This window comes from Papio anubis, chromosome 4 (genome assembly GCF_008728515.1).
Source record: "Papio anubis isolate 15944 chromosome 4, Panubis1.0, whole genome shotgun sequence".
NCBI lineage: Eukaryota > Metazoa > Chordata > Mammalia > Primates > Cercopithecidae > Papio > Papio anubis.
Genome location: NC_044979.1, coordinates 55,120,924 through 55,145,918, shown reverse-complemented (window position 1 = coordinate 55,145,918; position 24,995 = coordinate 55,120,924). Strand labels below are relative to the sequence as shown.

Below are 24,995 nucleotides of genomic sequence, written 5' to 3'. Positions count from 1 at the left end.
CAGAAAATGGATAAATTCCTGGAGACATACCTCCTCCTAAGACTGAAGCAGGAAGAAATAGAAATCCGGAACAGACCAATAACAAGTAGTGATACTGAATCAGTAATAAAAAATCTCCCAACAAATAAAAGCTCTCAGGACGAGACTGATTCACAGCTGAATTCTACAAGATGTGCAAAGAAGAACTGGTACCAATCCTACTAAAACTGTTCCAAAAACTGAGGAGGAGGGAATCCTTCGTAACTCTTTCTATGAAGTCAATATAAACCCAAACCAAAGCCAGGCAAGTACACAACAAAAAAGAAAAACTGCAGACCAATATCCCTCATGAACACAGATGAAAAAATCCTTCACAAAATATTAGCAAACTGAATCCAACAGCACATCTAAAAGATAATACAACATGACCAAGTGGGTTTCATTCCAGGGATGCAAGGATGGCTCAACATATGCAAATCAATAAATTTGATTCACCACATAAACAGAATTAAAAACAAAAAGCATAAAATGATCTTAATAGATACAGAAAAGCATTTGATAAAATTCAGCATCCTTTCATGATAAAAACCCTCAACAAACTAGGTGTAGCCAGAACATACTTCAAAATAATAAAGGCTGTATATAACAAACCCAAAGCCAACATCATATGGAATGGGGAAAAAGTCAAAGTATTCCCTCTAAGAACTGGAACAGGATGAGGATTCCCACTTTCACCACTCCTATTCAATATAGTACTGCGAATACTATCTAGAGCAAGCAGGCAAGAGAAAGAAATAAAAGGCACACAAATTTGAAAATATAAAGTCGAATTATCTCTGGTTATGATATGATCTTATACCTAAAAAATCCTAAAAACTCCTCTCAAAGACTCCTAGAGTTGACAAATGACTTCAGTAAAGGTTCAGGATATAAAATCAATGTACAAAAATCAGGAACATTTCTATATATTGATAATAAATGGAGGATAAAATCAAGACATCAATCCCATTTACAATAGCTATAAACAAAATACCTAGGAATAATTTTACCCAAGGAGGTGAATGATCTCTACAAGAGAAACTATGAAACACTGATGAAAAAAAACTGTAGGACAAAAACAAATGGAGAAACATCCTATACTCATAGATTAGAAGAACCAATATCATTAAAATGATCACACTGCCCAAAGCAATCTACAGCTTCAATGCAATTCCTATCAGAATACCAATGTCATTTTTCACAGAATTAGGAAAAACAATCCTAAAACTCATATGGAACCAAAGGAAAGTGAATAGCCAAAGCAATCCTAAGCAAAAAGAACAAAGCTAGAGGCATCCCATTACCTCACTTCAAATTATACTACAAGGCTATAGTAACCAAAACTGGATGGTACTGGTATAAAAATAGACACATACATCAATGAAACAGAATAGAGAGCCCAGAATAATGCCACTTACAGACAGCCAACTGATCTTCAACAATTTTCAAAAAAAAAACATACACTACGGAAAGAACACCCTATTCAATAAATAGTGCTGGGAAAATTAATAATAAATGGGAAAATTGGATGGCAATTTGCAGAAGAATGAAACTGGACCCATACCTCTTATCATATACAAAAATTAACTCAAGATGGAATAAATATTTAAATGTAAGATATGAAACTATAAAAATCCTAGAAGAAAACTGATATGGTTTGGATTTGTGTCTCTGCTCAAATCTCATGTCAAATTGTAGCTCCCAATATTGGAGGAGGGGCCTAGTGGGAGATGACTGGATCATGGAGGTGGATTTCCCCCTTGCTGTTCTTGTGATAGTGAGTTCTCACAAGATTTGTTTGGTTAAAAGTGTGTAGCACCTCGCGCTTCACTCTCTCTTCCTTCTTCTCTGGCCATGTAAAACGTGCCTGCTTCCCTTTGGCCTTCTGCCATGATTGTTAAGTTTCCTGAGATCTCCTAGCCATGCTTCCTGTACAGCCCATGTAACTGTGAGACAACTAAACCGCTTTTCTTTATAAATGACCCAATCTCAGGTAGTTCTTTATAGCAATGCAAGAATGGATTAATATAGAAAATCTAGGAAAAACTCTTCTGAACACTGGCCTAGGCAAAGAATTAATGACTAATACCTTAGCACAGACAACAAAAACAAAAAGACAAATGGGCTTTAATTAAGCCCAAAGTTTCTGCACAGTAAAAGAAATAATGAACAGAGTGAACTGACAACTTACAGATTGGGAGAAAATATCTGCAAACTATGCATCTGAGAAGGGACTAATATCCAGAATTAACAGTGAACTCAAACACCTCGACAAGAAAAAACATATAGTTCCATTAAAAAGTTGGCAAAGGACATGAGCAAACAGTTTACAAAAGAAGACATACAAATGGCCAACAGGCACATAGAAATGCTAAACATGACTAATTATCAGAAAAACACACATTAAAACCACAATGAGATACCATCTTACACCAATCAGAATGGGTATCCTTAAAAAGTAAAAAAATAACAGATACTGGTGAGGATGTGAGGGAAAAGGAAACTCTTATACACTGTTGGTGGGAATTTAAATTAGGAAAACCTTTGGAAAACAGAATAGAGATCTCTCAAAGAATGAAAACTAGAACTACCATTTGATCCAGCAACCTCACTACTGAGTATCTATCCAAAGAAAAAGAAATCAATATATTAAAGGGAAATCTGCACTTGTATGTTTATTGCAGTGCTGTTCATAATAGCACAGTCATGGAATCCATGCAAATGTCCATTAATGGGTGACCAAAGAATATGTCACACACACAAACACACCATGGAATACTACTCAGCCATGAAAAAGAATGAAATCGTGTCTTTTGCTGCAACATAGCTGGAATTGGAGGCCATTATCCTAAGTGATATTACTTAGAAAGTTGTAGACCACATGCTCTCACTTATAAGTGGGAGCTAAATAATGTGTACACATGGACATAGACAGTAGAATAATAGGCACTGGAGACTCAGAAAGGTGGGAGGGCGGAAGGGGGGCGAGGGATGAGAAATTACCTTGTATTCTATTTGGGTGATAGTTACACTAAAAGTCCAGACTTCACCACTATGCAATATACTCATATACAAAACTACATTTGTATCCACTGAATCCATAAAAAGAAAGACAAAAACCAAAGAGTTGGTGACTAATAACAAGTATAAGAAATGTACAGACATGCAACCCCAGAGCTTAAAATATCTTCTGTCATTGTCATAAGTGGTATCAGCTTTAAAATGATGCAAAATTCCAAAAATTCACTTGAAACTGAAAGAAAGATAAAAGATTTAAAAAAGGTATATATCCAAGTTTTCTTTCTATACTATTTTCTGAAAAGGAGGTAAAAGTTTCACTAGTTTTTTTAGAGATGATGTTTCCTTCTGTGTGTTGTCTGCATGTAAAAGAAAAGCATTCCAGATGTTGTGGTAGTTACTAAGAGAAGAATGGGTCTTATTTTAATACATGCAGTATGGTAAGTATTTATGTTAATTTTGCATACAACATTCAAAGAAAATGTTAGGATATCCCTTGTCATCAACTGTGAATTTCAGTTTCAAGGTTTTATGCATCTTTTATTTATGTATGTTGAAACATTCTAGCATCTAATACTGCTGACTCCATTGGCTTTTTTTTTTTTTTTTTTCTGATTGCACATCCCTGGGCTTCTAACAGAATGCAAAGGAGAAATGGAAGAAAGGGTGTTTAATGAATTGCAAGACCATGACTTAGAAATGTGATTAAGTCTGTGCTGACAAACAAAAGCACAGGAAGACTCTACATCAATGGCATGTGATTATGACAGGCATAAACACTAACCATTATCAATTGCCCACATGTTTCCAAGGATTGGTCCTGCTTGTCTCCAGCGAATCCTGGTGTTCCGGGTTAGTGCTGCATTAGGAAGGGGAATTGTTATTCGGTTCCACCTGCAAGAAATTTAGCACAGAACCATCTTCACAACTATGTTCATATCTTTTGAATGTATTTTACATGCTTTTCATGCTCTAGTTTCTGTGTGTTTACAAAAGCACTAAAGTTTACCAATAAACTCTTTAAATTCACTTGTGGAATTTGTTTATATCTTTAAAACAGATATACAACTTGTAAAAACATCCACAGCATGCCAGAGTAATGGATTTGTTATTTTATATTATTTAAAAAGTTTTTTAAGTTTTAATTTATTGTTAGAGATGGGGTCTTGCTCTGTTGTCCAGGCTGGAGTGCAGTGGCACAATCATAGCTCACTGTAGCCTCAAAATCCTGGGCTCAAGCTATGCTCCTGCCTCAGCCTCCTGAGTAGGTAGGACTACAGAAGCATACTACCACACCCAGCTAATTTTTAATTTTTAAATTTTTATTTCTGTAGAGACAGGGTCTCACACTATGTTGCCCACACTGGTCTCAAACTTCTGACCTCAAGAAATCCCCTTACCTTTGTCTCCTAAAGTGCTGGGATTACAGGTGTTAGTCATTGTACCTAGTCAGTTTGTTCTTAATAGTGAGCGATATTTAGTTTTTATACATTCTTTTAAGAAAATTTTCCATCAATACTCAGACCTTAGATATTACCTTATGCTAGACATCTGTGCAGAGATGTACTGCTACTTAGCATCAATTACTTTTATTTTTTGCTCTCCCCTAGCCCTACACACATTTAAAAGGGGATAACAAAGAAAATAATTCCCAACTTAATTTTGCCATTCTTGCAAATATTTTTACTATTCTCATAATGCTTATTCTGTCATGTGGCAAGTATTTTATATAATCATCTTTAATTCTCTTAATAGCCCCCAATGAGGTATAATATATCCTTAATTATGCAGAAAAAAGTGGAAAGTCAGGGACAGTAAATATGGTTACACAGAATGGAATCCAGGTCCAATTTCAAAACTTAACTTTCTTCCATTTTTTCTATGCTGCATTTCTCTAAAAGTACTGTGGCAATAAATCTTTTGGCAATAACCACAGAACTGCCATATAGAATTTAAGTTCATGCAATTCAAAATATAAGTCAAGTACATAAAGAATGAATGGCCTCACAAATTGTAATTTTAATCTTGCATCCAATTTACCAAATATACTATCTTTCTTTCTTCTTTTTTTTTTTTTTACAAGACCACTTTTAAAGAGGTTAGGTTTCTTACCTATTATGACAAAAATGCTAATTTCAGGATTACTCATTGATTTTTATTCTGCAACACGGATTCAAGTATTTCAATATCTCAGAGAGAATATACTCACCCACTGTAGTTTTCAGAGGAGTAGACAGTGCTGTGGGGGAGGTGGGGTCCAGCACAGATCTCAGGCAAGCATTCAGTGTGAAGGAGGGACCAGGAACGCCCATGGTTGGTAGAAAACTCCAAGCTGACACTAATAAAACCAGAGCAAGCACACACAGAAGATGGGGAAGGGTAAAATAAAAAAAAAAAAAAAAAAAAAAAAAATGAAATTTTCAACTCTGGTTAAGTACATTAAACATCTGTAAAAACAGCGTAAAAATTTTTAAAGATGCTGTTCCCTAAATGATTGTTTTGTCTTTCACTAAAGTCTGACCAGCTTTCAAAGGGCAATTAGTTAAATTACTGCTATAAACAAACTATGTTTTAAAGACAACAAATGGTAACTCGAGTTTATGCTCCTGAGTTTGATAGGTGGCAAGGCAATTACCATGTCTCACACTGTCACTTCATCCTGTGAATGTGACACCGACAAAATTCTTAGAAAAAATACGAGCAACACTTGGGCAAGTGAAACTGAGAAGTCGTAGTTCTTAAAGTGCTAATTGATTTCCATGCTTATTATTAGGGGGTCACCAGTCGACAGGAGGTCAAGCTTTTTTTCAGTTGCTTTTTTTTTTCTGTCTTAGCAATCTGTTGTAATGGATGGTTGCCACAGCACATGCAAACACCTCCGACACCTAAGATCAAGCTCTTAGAATGAAGCCATTCCTACTTGAAATCTATCCAATCATACCCCTCATATTAATTGAAGAACTTTTCTTTTGGGAAAAGTGTGTTATTTCATCAATGAGTATTTTACTTAAAATCCAGTTAAAACTCTACTTAGAAACTATCTCTTATTTAATAGTCAAACCTGCAAGCTCATTTTTAGTTTTGTACACTTACAAAAAAGGGCTTCCTACCTGTTACCAGGCTGATGTGTTCCACATCCCAGATTGATGGAAAACTGTATCATGTGAGACATTGTAGAAGGGAGAACAGGCAAGACATGGAAAAAGTCTACAGCCCAGACATTCCTATTATGTCCTTGATGATTCTTTTGCCTGAGACAAAATTTGGTAGCAGGAGTCTGAAGTTCAGGATTGATGACCACAGAAACCAAAGATGGAACCTTTCCAACAAAGGAGACCAGAATCACTCATAATCCTTTCTATGTTAATCCATGTAAATTCTCCTAGATTTGGCCTAGTAAACACCATGTATGTAACTGCCATTTATTAAGCACCAGGAAATGTCCTTTGTGTTGCATTTGTTATTTCATGAAGAAGACGCTATCCTCAAGGAGCATTCAATTTAGTGACTCAGAATTCCTCCTGTGCACGAGGTGGTGGCCTCTGTGTGTGTTTGATTAGGCTCTCCCTGCCTGAAGATAAACTGATATAAGGGCTTTAAGAGTTATCTAAGCATGTGTATCCATTTTATTTAATTAGCACGAGACAAAGGCAACTTGACATTTATACTTTATCATCAGTCCTCTTTGAAAGTGGATTGGTATCATATTAAGGGCTTTCCAAACTAGTATTGTGAAAATAGGACAAAAGAGCCAATGAGTCAATGCATTATAACTCACAAAGCTGACTTGATATGAGGCATGAAGATGACCAGGGCAGGTGTAGTTCTACCTTGCCACTGCTGGAAACATAGTCCTTTATGAAATCCCAAATGGTATAACTTGGGTTACCCTTGCACATGGAATGTGCTGGATATTCGCTCTGGTTGTTTCCCATTTTAACCTTGATGTTTGTTTTGTCTTTCTAACTTAAACCCTGAGATGCTAGATGTTAGCTGTGTTTAAGCTTTTAAAACTACTTAGGGTACCATCAGTGTGAAGAAAAGGCTAACGAATAATGAGTATGTGGGTGTGGCTTAGGCACAAACAAATCTACTTTTACAAAAAATAATTTTACAACTTATGATGAGTATCTCACATAATTTTGAAGATGTTTGCAAATAACCAGAGCTAACACCTGTTCTATATCCAATGGGTAAAGAAAAAAGGCCAACCTCAAATCGGTAACTCTAATTAGCAAAGAAAAAAGCAAAGATAATAATAACCTGTGCTTCTACAGTGTCTTCTACCTAGGAAGACACTAGACAATGCTGGACAAATACTCATTATGACTGACAGCAAGTGTGTGATGGGGCATAATTAGAGCTACATTTAGGGCTTTCTTGGGGACAAGAATAACTGTCAGATTATCGGGTTCTGCCTTACTGTCTCTGATGGACTGTAATTCACTCTTCCTTCCTGATAACTCATTTTTCATTTGTATCAGGAAAAAACATGAATGATAAAATGTCCATTTCACTTTTAAAGAAATCTGGCGACCTCTGGCCTGCCAGAACAGGGATGTATCTTCTGTCTGGAGTAGTCTTTGTAGTTTTGACCTGGGCTTGTCCAGGGTGGTCTGAGGTGGTCTATTTGCCACACAGACTGGCATGTGTACCTTATATGAGGAATAGGAAAGGGTATCCAGTGCTATGTGCTCTTTTCTTCCTTCAATTTTTGCATACAGGATTATGTCATTTTCATGAGAATTTCCAGGGTCACAAATTCCTCCTGCACAAAACAAAAATTTTAAGTTGCTAGTACCAACTAGCATCCATAAACATATCAAATATAGTGATAAGTTTCGGAATAAAAAATCATTATAGTACCCAGTTGTCACTTAAGAATAACCCTAAACAAAGGTAAACAGACTCAAGGAAATAAATTATAACGATAGTTCAAGTAGGCCATGCTAAAGATCAAAGACTTGACATTTGTGAAGGCCAAAGTAGCTATTTGCTTCATGGGATTACTCAAATAATTGTCTACTTTGAGCAGCAACTACATGTTCATGTTCTAACCCACATTAAAAAGACATGCTCTGCTTTTTAATAAACTGTTATTTCTTTAATTTGAGGTTTTCATGACCAAAGTTCAGAACCTATTGGCTATGGTTTTAAAACAAGGGTTATGACTTCTTGCATCAAGGAATTCTGAAGTAGTGTTAGTTAAACTGTTGCACATAGTATCTTTAATATTTTAGCATATTATTTGTATTTTAAATGCAATTTGTTTTACATTTTTCATTTTTATATTTGGTATCTCATTTGATTGTTAGAAGGTACATAGAGTGATTTGTTCTCTATTACTCTATAGTCACGAAAAACAATATGCCATTGAAGCTGAAGAGCAACTACGATCATCCTGATAATGGCACTGAATGACAGAGCAGGTACTTGAAGCTAAGATCATATAACTAACTACTGGAAGAGCCAGGGGTACATGTATGTCTTTGAACCCATTATTTTCATGACTGCATTCCATTAATAATTCTTTTTAAAATATTTTATTTTGTACAGACGGAGTCTCCCTATGTTACACAGGCTAGCCTTGAACTCCTGGACTCAAGCAATCCTCCTACCTTTGTCTTTTAAAGCATTGAGATTGTAGGCATGAGCCACCACACTCAGCCCCAGTCAATAATTCTTGCTACTGCTTGCTTCTATCAACTGTCTGTACGACCTGAATATTAAAGGATGACATGTCTAACTAGAAGCCTCTCTTAATCCACCATTAGCCTTCGTGATCGTACCAACCAAAACAGCAGAACAATGGGGATGTACATGTATTTCCTGGCAAATATTCTATCCTTAAGTCTCCACATTTATAACACTAACTTCTTTTTCTTTTATTATTATCTTTCTAAAAAATTTCTTCAGTTCCTAAATCAACTACCATCAATGTTAATTTTTATCTACAGGCAACTGCTGTTGCTAATGCTCTCTGACGACAGTAAAACAACATCAGCATTCTAGAATAAAACTACCCTCTGAGAGTTAATTTAGTAAAATACACAAATAATGGCTGAGACTCAGCATCTGATATTAAATAAACTAAGAAGAAAGTGTCAATTGTTTGTAAATGTCTGGGTCAAACTCAACCTAAGTAACTGGGTCTGATCCTGGGGAGAAATGACTGATATGTGATATTAAGCGGGAAAGCTAGAACTGAATTAGTACAAGAAACTTCATTAACAATAGAAGGAATATTAGACCAAATCAGATATCAGAGGGCAAGACTTTCATAGAATGTCCATACACTGGGTAGGAATAGAGAAGTCCTTAATGACCAAGGCAAATCTTGGGGATTCATTTGCAAAATGTCCCCCACAGTGGAACGGGATGCATCAGGCTATCATAGCTCTGGAACTGCTGCCATTAAAATTACTGGGTGATATATATCTTTTTTGATTCCATAAACATTGATTATTCCCTCATGCTTAGCAGTTAAATTTCCATAGTCTATTGATGAGAATTATGATTTGTTCATAAGTCTCCTCTGAGCTTAGAGCATGAGTTGGTCTCCAGTATGTCAGCTCTGGGGTAATTAAGAAAACTCATTTTCTGAATCTATAAACCTGAGATCTGTACAATTGACTGCAGTAACCTCATTAAGGTCACCTATGAGGCCCATTCTGATTGGCCAGGTGTCTTCTTTATATGATACATCTTATTTCATCTTCCAGAATGCAACAACTTTTGATGATCTAAATTAATAATTTAAATAACAGATGATTTATATTTGACTTTGAAAATACACTATTGGAATTACGTTGTACAAATATTCTTAACTAAATTCTTCTAGGTGAATTCTAAAATTATTTGGCGTATCTAAGTATACATGAGTTGGAAGCAACCCAGGAAGCTGGCTTGATGGCAGAAAAGCTAGTGTCTGACTGAAAACGAAGCCCTTTAAGACAAACTGGAGAGGGCTGTGGGAATCTGGGGGTAAGCCTGTTTCTAGCTGAGCCAGGGAAGGAGAGAGTTTAGTACACATTCTCACCCCATTGGTGTGTTCCTAGAACAGCTCAGTTTATGGGATAGCAGTGAGTTACAGGATGAAGCCATGGGAAACTGACCTCTCTATTTGATCTGAAAGGTTTTACAGGTAGATCGAATTTTCCAGCTCACGACACACTGATTTTATATTTGAGTCATTTGTGAGAAAACTGCCCAATAATTTTGTTTATTCCCAAGGAAATCTGTGGGTTTTTGTTTTGACAACGAGTGATGTTGCAAATGGTGGTTGGTACCGTCTGGATCAGGGTTTCTTTTGGAGCCAGACTCCTTGAGTATTATTAATGATAACGTAAGGGTGAAAATGTCTACTTTTCATTAGGTACTTACTAAGAACCATGCACCATGTAAAATCAAGTACAACCATTATCTCTTTTCATCCCCTAACAACATTTTCAGGTAAGAATTAATACAGATTCACTTTGCTGATAGTGAAACGGAGGCCAAGAAAGGTTATATAATGTGCCTACAGTCCCAAAGTAAAGCATGTCTTTAATGTTATTCTGTTTGACTTCAAACCTTTACTACCACTCAATAGGTAAGTCTTGGAGGATGGTTTTTGCAAAGCATTGAAGTCTGGCATGCTACATATGTTAGGCACATGTAATTTGGCATATAATAAATATTTACTGGATTAGGTAATTTGAACTGAGAATGGAGAAGTCAGGTATGGTGACAATGTATATCTCATCCTAATAATGTCTACTGTTCAACAACCTGTAGAGAAAAATCTTATGATTTTGACATTTATATCATATATTCAAGCATTTCCTTACATACTTCAGTGTTATGATAAATACAGCTACTAAAGCCGTTCTAATTGATGGTCTCTGGAGAAAAGATCCACATGAAAATGAAATTCATATTAGAAAGCAAAACTTTTAAATTGAGGCTATATACATATATATATAAATAAAATAGGATATTTATAATTATATATTAAGGATTTACCAAAAAAGGACAAAAATGGTGAATAATCACAGGCAGTGTGGGTTTAGTGCACCATATCTAATGACGCAGGTACTGAACTATCAGTGTTCTCTAATTTCATTAACCCGTTTTCTGTAACTTCTCTCTGTTCTCTTAAGAACAGTTCATGAACTGCATCTGCCCTTCAGAGATAACTGAAACGCACGTGAGAGCCACACCCAGCCCAGAACGGCAGAAGAAAAAAGTCCTAAAGGAGCCAAGACTTGAAAATGATGACAGATTTTATCTGAAAGATTCTTCCGGGAGCAATTTATAGTTCTGTGAAGTGTCAATGACAGCAGCTTCGACAGGGAGATATGGATTCTTCTTCAGCTTCATAGCCTTTGGCACCTTGTGGAAAGGTGTGACTCAGAGGCATCTTGTACAGAAATTAAGGTGCAGGAAGATTTCAATAAAAATGAAAGGGGCAGTGAGGTTTAAAATATTTTAAATATTGTTTTCAGTCATTTTTAAAGAATAATAATTGGCAGTAAACTGTGTTGTGCTGCCCTAATTGCAGTAAAAATACAGAGAAAAGGGTACAATGTAAGCTAAAAGAGCTGGGCATATAGCAGATGCCTAGTAAATATTTGTTGGAGGAACCATAAACAAATACATGAATGAGTTGATGTCTGTTAGGTTATTTTTTGTCTAATTCACTGCACTTTGGTTCTAAGAACAGTGCCCTATACTTGTCCTCAATGAATTGGTGTTACATACGTGAATATATGAATAAAGGAAATAGATCTTGAACTGAACTTGGAAAGTCGAGCAAATTTTCCAGAAATGTGCTCACAGCAGACTGATATGAACCAAGGGCAGAACATACAGTCAGGGCCTGAGAGGGAGAGAGTGTGATCGAGTCCAGATTAACAATCAGTCTGATTTTCCTAAGGTACTGTATTTAGTGAGGGGCTACTTATAACTATCTCATCCTAAATCTCTTTCCATATGTCTTTATTTCCCATCAACCAACAAAATTTTAGTCTTTTCTATAGGTCCAGTTCTATCCTATCTATCCTACCATATCCCATCCTACCATAACCTACCCTACCCTTACTCTACCCTATGCCAGCCTACCCTATCCTATCCATCTGTTCTATCCTAAAAACACCTTTCCCGGGTGCTGCTGTTTCTTCAAGATCCAGCCACCATTTATTTTCTTCTCTCTACTGATAAAACTCTTGAAGTGGCAGTCCTCCTCTTTCAGGGACATATTTTTATTTTTAACTCCATGTATTTGGCTTTCCAGGCACCACATCATTGGGAAAACTCTCTCCAAAGTCACTGGTGGCTTCTCAGCCTTTATGCTGGTTGATCTCTCTCTCTGTGGCATTCCTTATACTGCTGATCATCTCCCTGCCATCCCACCCTGAACCACTTTCTTCCTTCCTCCTTTAGGCTCCAATAACACCTTCTACCCACCTCTGTTTATGTTCTTTCTCAGTCTGCTTTACTATTTCCCCCTCTACCTATACCTAGAGATGAGGGTTCTCCCTAAGAATTGTTTGTCATATACCTTCTGCCTGGGAGAACACAGCAGTTCTAGTGGCTCCAGTTATCACCTGCATATGCATGATTTTCAAATCTGATTCATATCCTGAATAGAATTTCTCCCTTCATATGGCATTCCAGAAACTTGATCTTAACATAAGTAACATCAAAATATTCTATTCCACACTTACTCTCTTATACACATATTTCTTTTCTAAATCTAGCAACCCTACCCTAACTGATCTCTTGCCCTTTAATTTCCAATTATTTCAATCTTTCATCATATTTGGGCTAGAATTACCTTTCTAAAACACAGGTGATCATGTAATACTGAACTAACAGGAATTTTCTGATAGCTCCATACTACCTAGAGAAAGAAAATCCAAACTCCTTAGTAGGAATTAAAGAAAATCACTACTCTGGCTCCAATTTGCTTTTCTAGTTCCATCTTACATGCTTCCACTTATCTATACTGGGAAAATAACCCAGCCCCAAACATATCACATACCTTTATTCTTGTGACTTTTTTTCATAATGGCTTAGCTTGGAATTCTCTCCTTAAATTTAAATCATGCCCATCCTTCAGGGGTGAGTTCAAATGCCATCTCCTTCATGAAGCTTTACCCTAATCCCTCCACTGCAATAACAGCTTCTGTTATACTCCCATAGCATTTCATTCCATTACAGCACACTGCATTCTATCTTGTAGTCACATGGTACTTGTGGGTGGGAACTCTGATTAATTTTTATATCAATAACAACAGAAATATACTGAGTATAAATATTTATTTGGCACGGTTTTGAGTGCTTTTCATGCATTAACTCATTTGACCAGCAACTCTGTGATTTAGGTGACATTATTCTCCCTATTTGTATTCTCCATATATCCTAGCTCAAGGCTCTATATTCAATAGGCATTCCTTACTGTTTTAATTGAATGAAGAGGCTTTTACTTGGGATAATGTACTTCTTTGGGCTCATTCAAATCAATTCCCTATCATAGTCAATACTGTTTTAATTCCTTGATTAATAATATGCTTTGTTCCAGGAAAAATTAAAGATTACTTAATCTCTTATATAAATATGACAATTATATAAAGGAACTTATATAATGATGAGTTAGTCTCATATAAATCACCAAATATGGCTAATTTATTATAATAAAATCAAAATACAGTATGAAATATATCGTGTCAAAAATGGGCAAGAGGGAAAAAACTTAAATTACGCTGGCATACTAAATGTTTATTACAACTTTTTTGGAGGAGGGCTTAAGGTTTTCCAGGAATCCCTTTTGATAAAATGAGAGCCAGTTTGAACTCTAATTATGTAAAGAAAATGAGCTCTGGGCCTTTAAATATACAAACCAGTTCAGAGTGAAGGTGAGGTTATCCTTAAACGTGAGATTACATTACTTTATTTTATATGCACAATTTCTTTGTTATCAAAAAGATCATTATGGAAAATGAGTTAGCATCACATAGGTAATATACTTGAGAGCAGGATACAATCTGAGGTTTCCCATGCAACCCTGAGCTGTATGATTATCAAAAAGGTGAAGTGAGGAACATGAGAGATATAAATCGCCACTGCTGAAGTGAGACTCAGGAGATCTGTTTGTCCTGATGAACTGACATCTTCGCTAGTAAGTTCAAAGGTAGACAGTGTTTATTTCCTGTTTCACTTCCAGATGTTGCCTGTGCTTTTCCAGTCACTCAACAAAGAAGGCATGTGACATCTACTCACATTTCTGGAATGACATCAGTGAGAGAATATGTAACTGTGGCTCTTGTTGACTAAAAGGATTAACTTTGGAGGTCACAAAGTTCAACCTTCTAACTCCTTTTTGGGTAATTTTCCAACTATATTTGCTCTACAATACTTTGAAGAAAACTATAACTTATGAACACATTTTTTTCTTAATGTGTTTGCAAACTTATTAGAAAATAGAGAGTATTATTAAAGTATTAACCTAAATTTCTCAGCCTCCTATTACAAAAGAGTTATACAATGATGAGATATTCATGAAAACAAAGGCTCACCTTGATGACTATTTTTGGGGGGAAGCTAGGAAAAAGAAATTGCTTTGTTTTAGCTTTTCTCTCATTGTCTTTTCAGCTATAACCATGGAGGGAGAGGTAGAAGGAAGGTATTACGGCATTTTTTCTTCAGGCCTCACCATGGCAAGCCACGACTCTCTATAGGCTGGCTCCAGTGGGGCTAGCCAGATACACGGGTGAGTACCACGGGCTTCTGCTCTGTCTGCAGAGCTCATATTTCATGAATGTTCATTTTATGTAGTTGACAACAAACAACCTTACTTCCTCAGGAATAGGTGCTGGCCTAGGATCTACCCCAGGGTGAACAAAGTTTGTGCAAAATGTACCTACCCATCACAAAGTAAAACCTCAGGTTTCCGTAACCGGTAGTGTCCATATATGGAGTGCATAATTTCCTCTCTCCATCTTTGAGGAAGACCATTGATAAGCCTGATTCTATTGTTCCACATTCCGTACCAATGACAGCTCCCAAGACATCCCATCTGAAAAACAAACAAACAAAAAAAGGATTTAAGAGTTAGAGTTAGAATATTAAGTCAAATCTTTATAAAGCATAACATTTTGTTTTTAGTGAGGGACACTTACTTCGTAATGAATAATTCTGAAATAAAGATATGGCACTTTATTTAGGTAATGAATAAATTTTAAACACAAATTTTAGGTAGTGAATAACCTTTAAACACATTACATTCACAGTTATAGTTTTCCTGTAGAGGGATGAATTTAATCAATATTGTATATGGTGTGTCTACTTGTGATCAGAGCCATGCTCCAGACTGATACACTTTTTATTCTTAAAGTACTTATAGTTGAGTTGGGAAATCAATGAACTAAGGAAACAGTGAATTCTAAAAGACAGACTCATAATATAAATACTTACATGATGTTTTACATATTGAAAATAGCAATAGAATGAAAAGTCTATCTTTTCAATAGAATGAAAAGAATTGGCAAAAGTCTAGCAAGTTTTCAAAAAGGAGATGGGATTTAAACTGGGTCTCATCAAATAGGTAATTGGATACGTAGAAGAGAATAAAAATAGCTGGCTTTTACTGAGTGTCAACTACCTGGCCAGATCCTTTTCTAGGTCCTTTACACATTGAAGTCATTCAATTCTCACAGTGACCCTATGAGATAGTCACCATTACTACCCCAATTTTAGATGAAGAAACTGAGATGAAGAGAGGTTAAGAATGACTAGCAAAGGAAGAGGACAGTATTCAAATCCATGCAGTCTGACTCCAGAGCCTATGCTCTTACCACAGTCGCATAACGTGTTGATGAAATCACATGAGTACAGGCTAAGAAATGGGAATGACCAGCAGGCACGGTGGCTCATGCCTATAATCCCAGCACTTTGGGAAGCTGAGGCAGGCAGATCACGAAGTCAGGAGATCGAGACCATCCTGGCTAACACGGTGAAACCCCATCTCTACTAAAAATACAAAAAAATTAGCTGGGTGTGGTGGTGTGTGCCTCTAGTCCCAGCTACTCAGGAGGCTGAGGCTGCAGAATGGCGTGAACCCAGGAGGCAAAGGTTGCATTGAGCCCATATCGCACCACGGCACTCCAGCCTGGGTGACAGAGTGAGACTCTTGTCTCAAAAAAAAAAAAAAAAAAAAAAAAAAAAAAAAAAAGAAAGAAATGGGAATGACCTTGACACTATTAACAGTGCAGACATCAATAGACCTTGGTGGAGGATGTGTTGCGGAAGAGGAAAAAATACATTTGAATAGTACAGTGGAAAGAATCCATGGAGAGTTTGGAAAGAAGGGAGTTCAGACTCTATTTAGTAGACACTCAGTGATATTTCTAAACTGCATATATGATTACATCTCTCCTGTGTTTAAAGTCTTTCAGGGGCTTCTCCATTGCTATCTGGACAAATTCCAAGTTCCTTAATGCAGAATATGCAGTCCTTCTTGGCCTGGTCCAAGAACACATTTCTAGCCCAATCTCTTGCCTTGTACCATGTCTCTTCTGCCTTGTACCCAAACTCTTTTGCCATACAATGTGAATTCAAAGTCACTAAAACATTCTCTGTCAGCCCTCTGAACCTTAACTCATTGTCTATCAAACAAACTCAGGGTCATTCTTCAAGATGTCCTTGAAATATCAAACACCTTTCTGAACAGTCTTTCCCAAACTTCCTGGCTCCTCCTACCCAGCCCCACCACTCCATCTCAGACTCAGTTAGATTCTTCCTTTGTGATCTCACTTCTCACAGTACACTGCCATCGTTTCTTTACTTGCCTTTCTTTATCCCTGATATGTCAGCTCTTAAGACAGGATCTGCATCTTATTTTTGTGTCCTTAGACCCTAGCTCAGTGTTCAACACCCAGCAGAGTCTCAATAATTCTTGTTGAGTGATGGCGGGATTAAGGGATTCCATCTTCAGAAAATAAATGAAACTTGTAGAGTGCCCTGACTGTTTCCCGTCCTCACTTTCCTCTGCTGTCTCTAGCCACATCTTTGCCCTATCCTCTGAGACAATTCATGCCATTAGCACAAATTGGCACAAATTGGAAAGCAGCCTTTCCAATTGGCATATTGGAAAGCACCATCTTCTGCTCCTGACCACACATCAGGCAGGTCTGACCACCACTTCCACTCAAAGTCCCCTTGTATCTGTACTCAATGCCTACTGCTACCATTGCTGCCAGGCTTTGGCACTGCGTCACCTTACAATCATAGCTCTGATGGTTCAGCCTCCTCTTTCCCTTAGATATTTCCTACACCATCTGCCTGTCTAGATCCAAGCCCTGCAATGACCACCTGGTCTTTAGCTTCTCTGTTAGTCTAGGTTCTAGGCACACACTTTAAATGCCCAAAATATTCAGAGAGGTTTTCAGGTTTAGATCTCTTTTAAAGATTCACAGGCCTAGATGAATGGTCTTATATAGAGATCTGGCCTCTCTGCCCACAGCTGCCTCTTCCCTTACTCATACTCTTTCTCCACCCTTACTACCAGTCTGTCTGATTCCTCTTCCCTCACCTTTTCAAGGCGGACCCATCTGTTGCCACACAAGTCCCAGCTGTGTCAGTGAGAAGTGAAAACAAAGTAGAAGGTCAAAGACAGCTCCATGGTTAGGGGAACAGGTGTTTACAGAACACCACATTCAACAGAACTCTGAAACTACACAAACAAAAACCTTGCAATACATGTTGGCTATAACAGAAGTCATAAACTGGTGTTTGGGGGAATGACCATAAACTTTTGACAGACATTTAGGTCATTTCTATCTTTTTTGTTATTATTAACAAGGCTATATAAAGGTCCTTGTGTGTTTACATATGCAGGTGGGAGTTTCCCTATCAGCCCTTCTTAACTGGTGTCTGTGAGAGAAATGAGTCCTAATACCCCAAGGCACCCATTATATTAGTGAATTGCTTTTTCGCCTTTGTGTCTAGAATCGCAGGTGCACCTGCTTTAGGAGAATTGAGGACGTAGTGGCATCATTTTCTGTGTTCTGGGGTTAGCACAAAGGAATCTCTGCTAAGAAAGGCTGGTAGAGCACATATCTGGAAGTGGAGTTGCTGGGCAATGTGGTACTTCATTATTGCTCTTCAAAATGGCTGGATAAATTTATGTTTCCACCAGGAGGGTACGAGGTTCCTGTGTCCCCACAAGCTTGCCATCACTTCGTTTTGCCAAGTTTTTAAAATCTGGCCTATTAGATGAGTATGAAATTTTACAGGATTAGTAGTGAGGCTAAATATATTTTCATGTTTATTGGCCAGTTGGGGTTACTCTTATCTGAGTTGCCTATTTATGTCCATTTTGTATTAGGATCGCTTTTTTCTTTCTCTCATTTTTTTATGATTTGAATTCTTTATATATTTCAGGTAGTACTCTTTTCTTGGCTATATGTATTGTACTTTTTTCACTTTATGTTTTGTTGGATGTATAGATGAGTTTTAATTTTAATATAGTAGAATTTATCTATCTTTTCTCTATGCTTTGTGCCTTTTTTATCCAATTCTCCCTTATCCTGAAATCAGAGAGATATTCGTCTATATTTTCTTCTAAAAGCCTTAAAGCTATGCTTTGCACATTTATGTGGTTTTAATGAATCTGAAATTGATTTGAGGTAAAGAATGAGTTTGAGATCCAATATGGTTTTTTCTATATAGATAGCCATTTATTCCAGAACCATTAATCATTGGCCCTAATTATTGGTAATGCCACTTCTGTCACATAACAATCCCCTATAAACGTGAGTCTGTTTCTACAATTAACTTGTCTCTCTCTTTTCCTCCATTAGTCTATATGTCTATCTCTGTGTCCAAACCAATTTAAATATCGTACATATGGTACGTGTACACATATATATGTTATTTGTATATGTAAAATAGCTCTTGATAGCTGAGCTCCCTCTGTCCCTCAGCCACACCTTTCACTTCTTCATAATTGTCTTGCCTACTCTTGTCCTTGTTAACTTTTCCTAATGAATGTTAGAATCACTTTGTTGAGTTATATTAAAAACCCTACTTGGAACTTGACAAGAATCCGATGTCTCTTTAGTTACTGATAAGCAGCTATCTATTGAATTGTTGCTCCTTTGTAAATAATCTGTCTTTCTCTCTGGTTGCATTTTTGTGTTTGGTATTCTAAAATTTTCCTGCAGTGTATGTAGGTGTAGGTTTACTTTATTTATTCTATGGAAACTTGGTGTACCTTGTCAGTTTCGGGATCCAAACCTTTAATCAGCTCTCAAAAAATGTAAGTCACTCTTTTCAAATATTAACTATCCTCTATTCATTCTATATTCTTTCTGGAAATTCTATGGGACCTGTATTGAAACGTCATATTCTATTCTCCATGTCTCTCACTCTCTCATTAATCTTTATTTCTTTTTATATTGCAACATGTGTTTTTTTTCTCAGATCTGTCTCTATTTCAATATACCAATTCTCTCTTCAGTTGCTTCTATTTTTACCTTCATAGTTAATATGTAATTTCCATCACTGTAGTTTTCATTTTTAAATGTTTTCTTTGATTTTTAAATTTTTATTGATTGATTTTGTTGAGAAGTGGTCTTGCTCTGCTGTTTAGACTGGAGTACAGCTGTGCAATCATGGCTCATGGTGGCCTTAACGTCTCGGGCTCAAGCGACCCGCCCACCTCAGGCTCTCCTCACAGTAGCTGAGACTACAAGGAGGCGCCACCATGCCAAGTTAATTTTTGTATTTTTCCTTTTAGGGATGGTGTTTTGTCATGTTGCCAGGCTGGTTTCAAACTCCTGGGTTCAAGCAATCTGCTGATGTTGGCCTCTCAAAGTGCTGGGATTGCAGGTGTCAGCCACTGTGCCCCACTTCTTTGACTCTTTTTACCATCTACATATTCTTTTCTCATAGTATCCTCTTCTTTCAAAATGACTTAGATTAAAAAAAAATCTTTTAAATCATGTAATCATATTTATCTCATCTCTCTCTGTTATCTCAATTGGAATGCACTTATTCTTCTGCTTGTTGTATCTGATAACTGTCCTTTTTGGTCAATCATAAAATCACATAGATCATAATTCTTGTTGTGAGCTCATCTTCAGTGGACTTATTTCCAGCATCAATTTTACACACTTTGTGTAGAAGAAATATTTTTACAAAGGAGTTTTGCATTTGCATTTGTGAGCATCCTGGAGGTTCCCTGGTCCTGAATTTCTTTTTACATTAATTCCTCAGTTTAGAATTTTCCCACCACCTGGGTGAAATGAACGTGAATTTCACACTTGTTTGGAGTTTCCATTCTTCTGGGAGTTTTTTCACTCTTGAATCAATGAGAGAAGTTGTTATCCTAATTACGTCTTTATGGAGAAGGAACTCTTCAAGGTTCCATATTTATACAAGAATATCTGTTCTATCTGTCATCTGCCAAAGATCCTGTGTGAGTATTTTTAACTCTAATCTTCAGCCTTAGCTTACATATGTCAGTCCATCCTGAACTGCTTAAGTTTCATCTAAACGCTTATTAATCAGGTTTTTAATTTCCCTTTGTTTTAGGTATCTGCTCATTTCCTCCCCTATCCTAGGGCTACATATTGAAGAAAATTATCATACTTGATCCAACATTTCTATGGGTTTGCAGAGGAAAAGGAATTGCATGAGCTCAGACAGCCTTGTTTTCAGTTTCAAATTTTCAGCTGGCTGATTACTATTAGCAATGATGGGGAACTAAAAGAGGTAAGCTAATTAGTTCATTTTAGGCTCTCACTTAATTATGTCATCAGGAGTGTTAACAAATTAAAGGACGATGTCATCTTTCAAATCAGCAAGCTTCTCTTTTAGAGTAGGTTCAACTTATTTTAACATGTTAAATAATCGATTTTTAAATGTAGTCTGGTTAACTATTTTTGTTTCTAAATATCCTTGGTGACTTTATTATATAAAAAGCAATTTTATAAATCAAAAACAATTGTTAGTTACTGAATATTAATAATTATCCTAAGGTATGAAGATATGTTTCTTATCAGGAAAATAAATATAATATTTATTAGCCATAATTTCTTCATCCAAAGCTTATATATCGAGTGTCTCTAAGCAATGTATTTAAGCCACAGGCTCAGTTCTCAATATATGGACAGCAGTTTCATCAAATTTCATTAAGCAGCCAAACTTTGTTGGAAATCATTATATGCAAACAGAATTACAGCTATTTTAGGTAAAATGTTTAATCATTCTAGTTTTTGAAAACATGTATATTTATTCCTTGCACAAAGTTTATCATGTATACTTACTTTAGAATTACTTAATTCTATTTTCAAAGCAAAGACTATTCAGGGAAATAATTTTTAGGAACACCAAACAAATAGCATATATCTATAATATCACACATTTGGCAACAGATATCAAAGGAGATGTGTGAATTATTTTAAAATACATTATAGGCTGGGAATGGTGGCTCATGCCTATAATCCCACCACTTTGGGAGGCCAAGGTGGGCGGATCACTTGAGGCCAGGAGTTCAAGTTCAGCCTGGTCAACATGGCGAAAACCCATCTCTACTAAAAATATAAAAATTAGCTGGGCGTGGTGGCGCACACTTATAATCCCAGCTGTTGGGGAGGCTGAGGCATGAGGATGGATTGAACCCAAGAGGTGGAGGTTGCAGTGAGCTGAGATTGCACCACTGCACTCCAGCCTGGGTGACAGAGTGAGACTCTGTCTCAAGTAAAATAAAATGTATCACATATAATTATATATATAAAATTGTATACTTTGTATAATTTATGAGAAAAGTTTGATATTTTGATCTTGTGTTTAATATTTGATATTTTAAAACCGATTTTATCTTTAGTATTTATTTCTGGCCATGTCTAATTTGGCCTTTGTTATGCACACAATTAACTGGTGTACATTTGGAAGAAACTGGGACACACAAGGGTAAGTGGCTTGCCTAAGGCCAACCACCTGTTCAGCTCTAAACTTTAGATCTTTTCTTTCTTGATTTGCTGTGATTTTCATAGTTACAGTTGTAAAAAGGATATTATGTATACCAGGATGATTATGTTGAACCATCCCAGTTTATAACAGATTTGGGACAAATATATTAGAAAATTCTTTTTAAAAAATTTTAACAGGTTACATCAATCATTCAAGGAGCAAGCAAACGGAATAGTAACTTTTTGAAATAGCTCTTAATAGTATTGCATCATTTGCAAATTAACCAGAAGCCTCTCTTGACGCATACATGAAAATTTCACACTGGTTCATTGGTCTTTTGCTTGCTCCATTTATCCCAATTAAACCACTCAGCCTACTGATCCACAAAGCAAGTTAAGGTTATAAATGATGCAGATGATGACTCCTTTTTGACATCTATCTGCTTTAGAGTATTTTTAAAGTGAAAAATTAAATTGAAAAAGAATTTTCATGGACTAAAAGAACCTTCTATTTAAGTGAGAAATGAGATTAGTAGTCTTTTTCTTCTATTTGTTGTAAATGAAAAACTTTTCTAGATTAACTTAAATGAGTTATTATCACTTCTACCACAACGTTGTGTGATATGATTCAGAACATATAATAACTTTCAATCTTTATTTAAATCTTACATATCCATTTTTTTCCCTCAATTAGTCTTTATTTCTCCCACTCTAACTGTTGGAAGATAACAAAAGTGAAGTTACTTCCTTTAGAAATCCAAATATTTATAATCAAGTGAAATGGGAAGTTTAGTCTACTTTGAAGAGAAAAAGGCAGAGATAAATCTGCTCTACTGAATTTTTTACAAGATTTATGTTTTGCAAAAGTCTTGTTGCTTTGAATAACTACTTTGCATTTATTAAAAATTCAGGAGGAGCCTGTTATAGCACAAACCCACTCTTTCAGGAATTTATATGAACACTGGCTAAAACATTGTTGGAGGCAAAGTATCCTTAAGGAGATCCCAGAGCTCTATCAACTACCGGGGGACTTCAGGTAGAGTCTTTACTCCCCAGACTTCAAAGTCCCAATTTACAAAGTCACAAAGTTGTGACCTTGTAAAAATTATATTGTCCCTGACTCTCTCCAAATATACAAAAATTACATTGTACAAAAATTATATTGTCCCTGACTCTCTCCAAATATAATAATTACATGAAGTAAAATTATAACCAAATCTTTGAGACCAGTAGTGGTTATTTGAGGAGCTCCATAGGTTTGTCAATAACTCGGACGGCATGGCAATTTCCCTCCAAAGGTATGTTACTTCTCTGTGGTTTAAATTATGCTTTCCCTAAGGAAATGCAGTTCTATGTGAAGTGCATTTGAAGGAATGTCTGCCTGAGGGAGAGAGCTCTCTACAATGCAGCAATTTATATTTATTCTTTTATGATTAATTCTAAAATTAAAAAAAACCCTTACCTTATTTATTATAAATACAGTGGTATCTATTATTTACTACAAATAGAATGAGGTGAAGTTGGAGCACAGAAAAGTTTTCTGATCAATAAAATGCCTTAAGGCAACTCTGTTCCTTAGAGATAGCAAGATCACAATAAATACTTAATTTATATTTTTAAAATAAGGCTTTCTGTTTTTTCTGTCACTAAAAGAGTAATATTTTTGTAAGCAAAAAGTAATTTAAAGAGGTGTCTTAGCTGGAAAGCTGATGGTCTTCTCTATCAGGTGTTTTGGAATTCTTTGTAACTAGGATTAATTATATTTTAACCAGCTCATACTTCAATACTTTTAAGAATGATATGTATTCTTGGCAGGGTAGCTTGGCAATAACTATCAAAACTGAAATTATTTATGTACATATGTATGTATATGTGTGCATATACATCTGATTATCTAGTTTTCCTTTTCCTTTTAGGAACTTACCTTTCAGAAATATTTTAACAAGCACACAAGAATGTTTACTACAATATTCTTTGTCTGTCAACAGGAGGGTTCAGTTAGATTAACTGGCCTTTGTGAAATAATGAAGATCTATATTTATTGACTAGAAGGGACTTTCATAATATGTTTAAGTTTTGAAAAATCAAGTTGAAGTATATACACAAAGTGTGATTCTAGTGTTTTGTGGGGTTTTTTTTTCGGTATCATTATGGAAAAATTTCTGAATGAATAGATGCCAACAGTTCAACAGTGAAGAATGGGAATTAGCATGGTTGGGAGATTTTGGACTTTTACTTTGCTCATTTTCTTTGCAATAAGCAAATAATTTCCAGGAAAAAGTCAGGTATTCAGTTTATATGAATTATAATTCACAGTGAAAATTTAAATTATCTCAATATAGGTTGATGAAAATATTAAGAATATGAACATAGGAATTAGAGATCTAATATCTTAGCCAGACCTTTTCCCTACTAATATTAGCATAAAAGGCAGTAAAAGTAATGGAACATTTCATATTTTTTATGAATTTTTAAATTATATTATTCAGAACATATTAAAACACCTAAAGTTGGTAACTTTAAGTATGAACTAAGATCCAGAATAAAGCCTGGCTATAATATCCTATACTGACCAAATTAATAAGGTTTTAAAAAAATCTCATATAAATCCTCTGAGGTCGAAAAAGTTCATTACACTTATAAGGTCTATATTTGGGATGAATGCTCTGCTCTTTAATAAGGGATGTGTCATAGGTAAAGACCTTCCACATTCATTTATATTCATGAGGTTTATCTCCAGTATGAGTCCTCTGAAGTCTAGCAAGATGTATACTTTGACTGAAGCCTTCTCCACCTTCATTGCATTTATAGGTTTTCCCTCCAGCATAACAGCTTAGGTGAAGGTAAAGGGATGAGCTCAATTTGAAGGCTTCCCTGAATGCATTACATTTCAAAGATCCTTCTCTTCAATTGGTTCCTCTCGAATTTAATTTTGTTTTAGGTTTTTATGACATGCATCATGTTTATTTACACTCTCGTTGGAACAACACTAATAAAGAATAT

At 36.0% G+C, this 24,995-nt stretch overlaps 1 protein-coding gene across 3 annotated transcripts in view; it reads right to left on the bottom strand.

Annotated features, from left to right (window-relative positions):
• RELN (reelin) overlaps positions 1-24,995 on the bottom strand; it is a 508,320-nt gene that overhangs the window by 184,077 nt on the left and 299,248 nt on the right. For all 3 annotated transcript variants that reach the window (XM_003896435.5, XM_017957037.3, XM_003896436.5), the window contains exons 12-16: positions 14,943-15,094; positions 7,692-7,804; positions 6,147-6,355; positions 5,246-5,374; positions 3,821-3,930 (exon numbers count right to left, since the gene is read on the bottom strand). In XM_003896435.5, the coding sequence (XP_003896484.1) occupies positions 3,821-3,930; positions 5,246-5,374; positions 6,147-6,355; positions 7,692-7,804; positions 14,943-15,094 (713 nt within the window). The remainder of the gene's footprint in view (positions 1-3,820; positions 3,931-5,245; positions 5,375-6,146; positions 6,356-7,691; positions 7,805-14,942; positions 15,095-24,995) is intronic.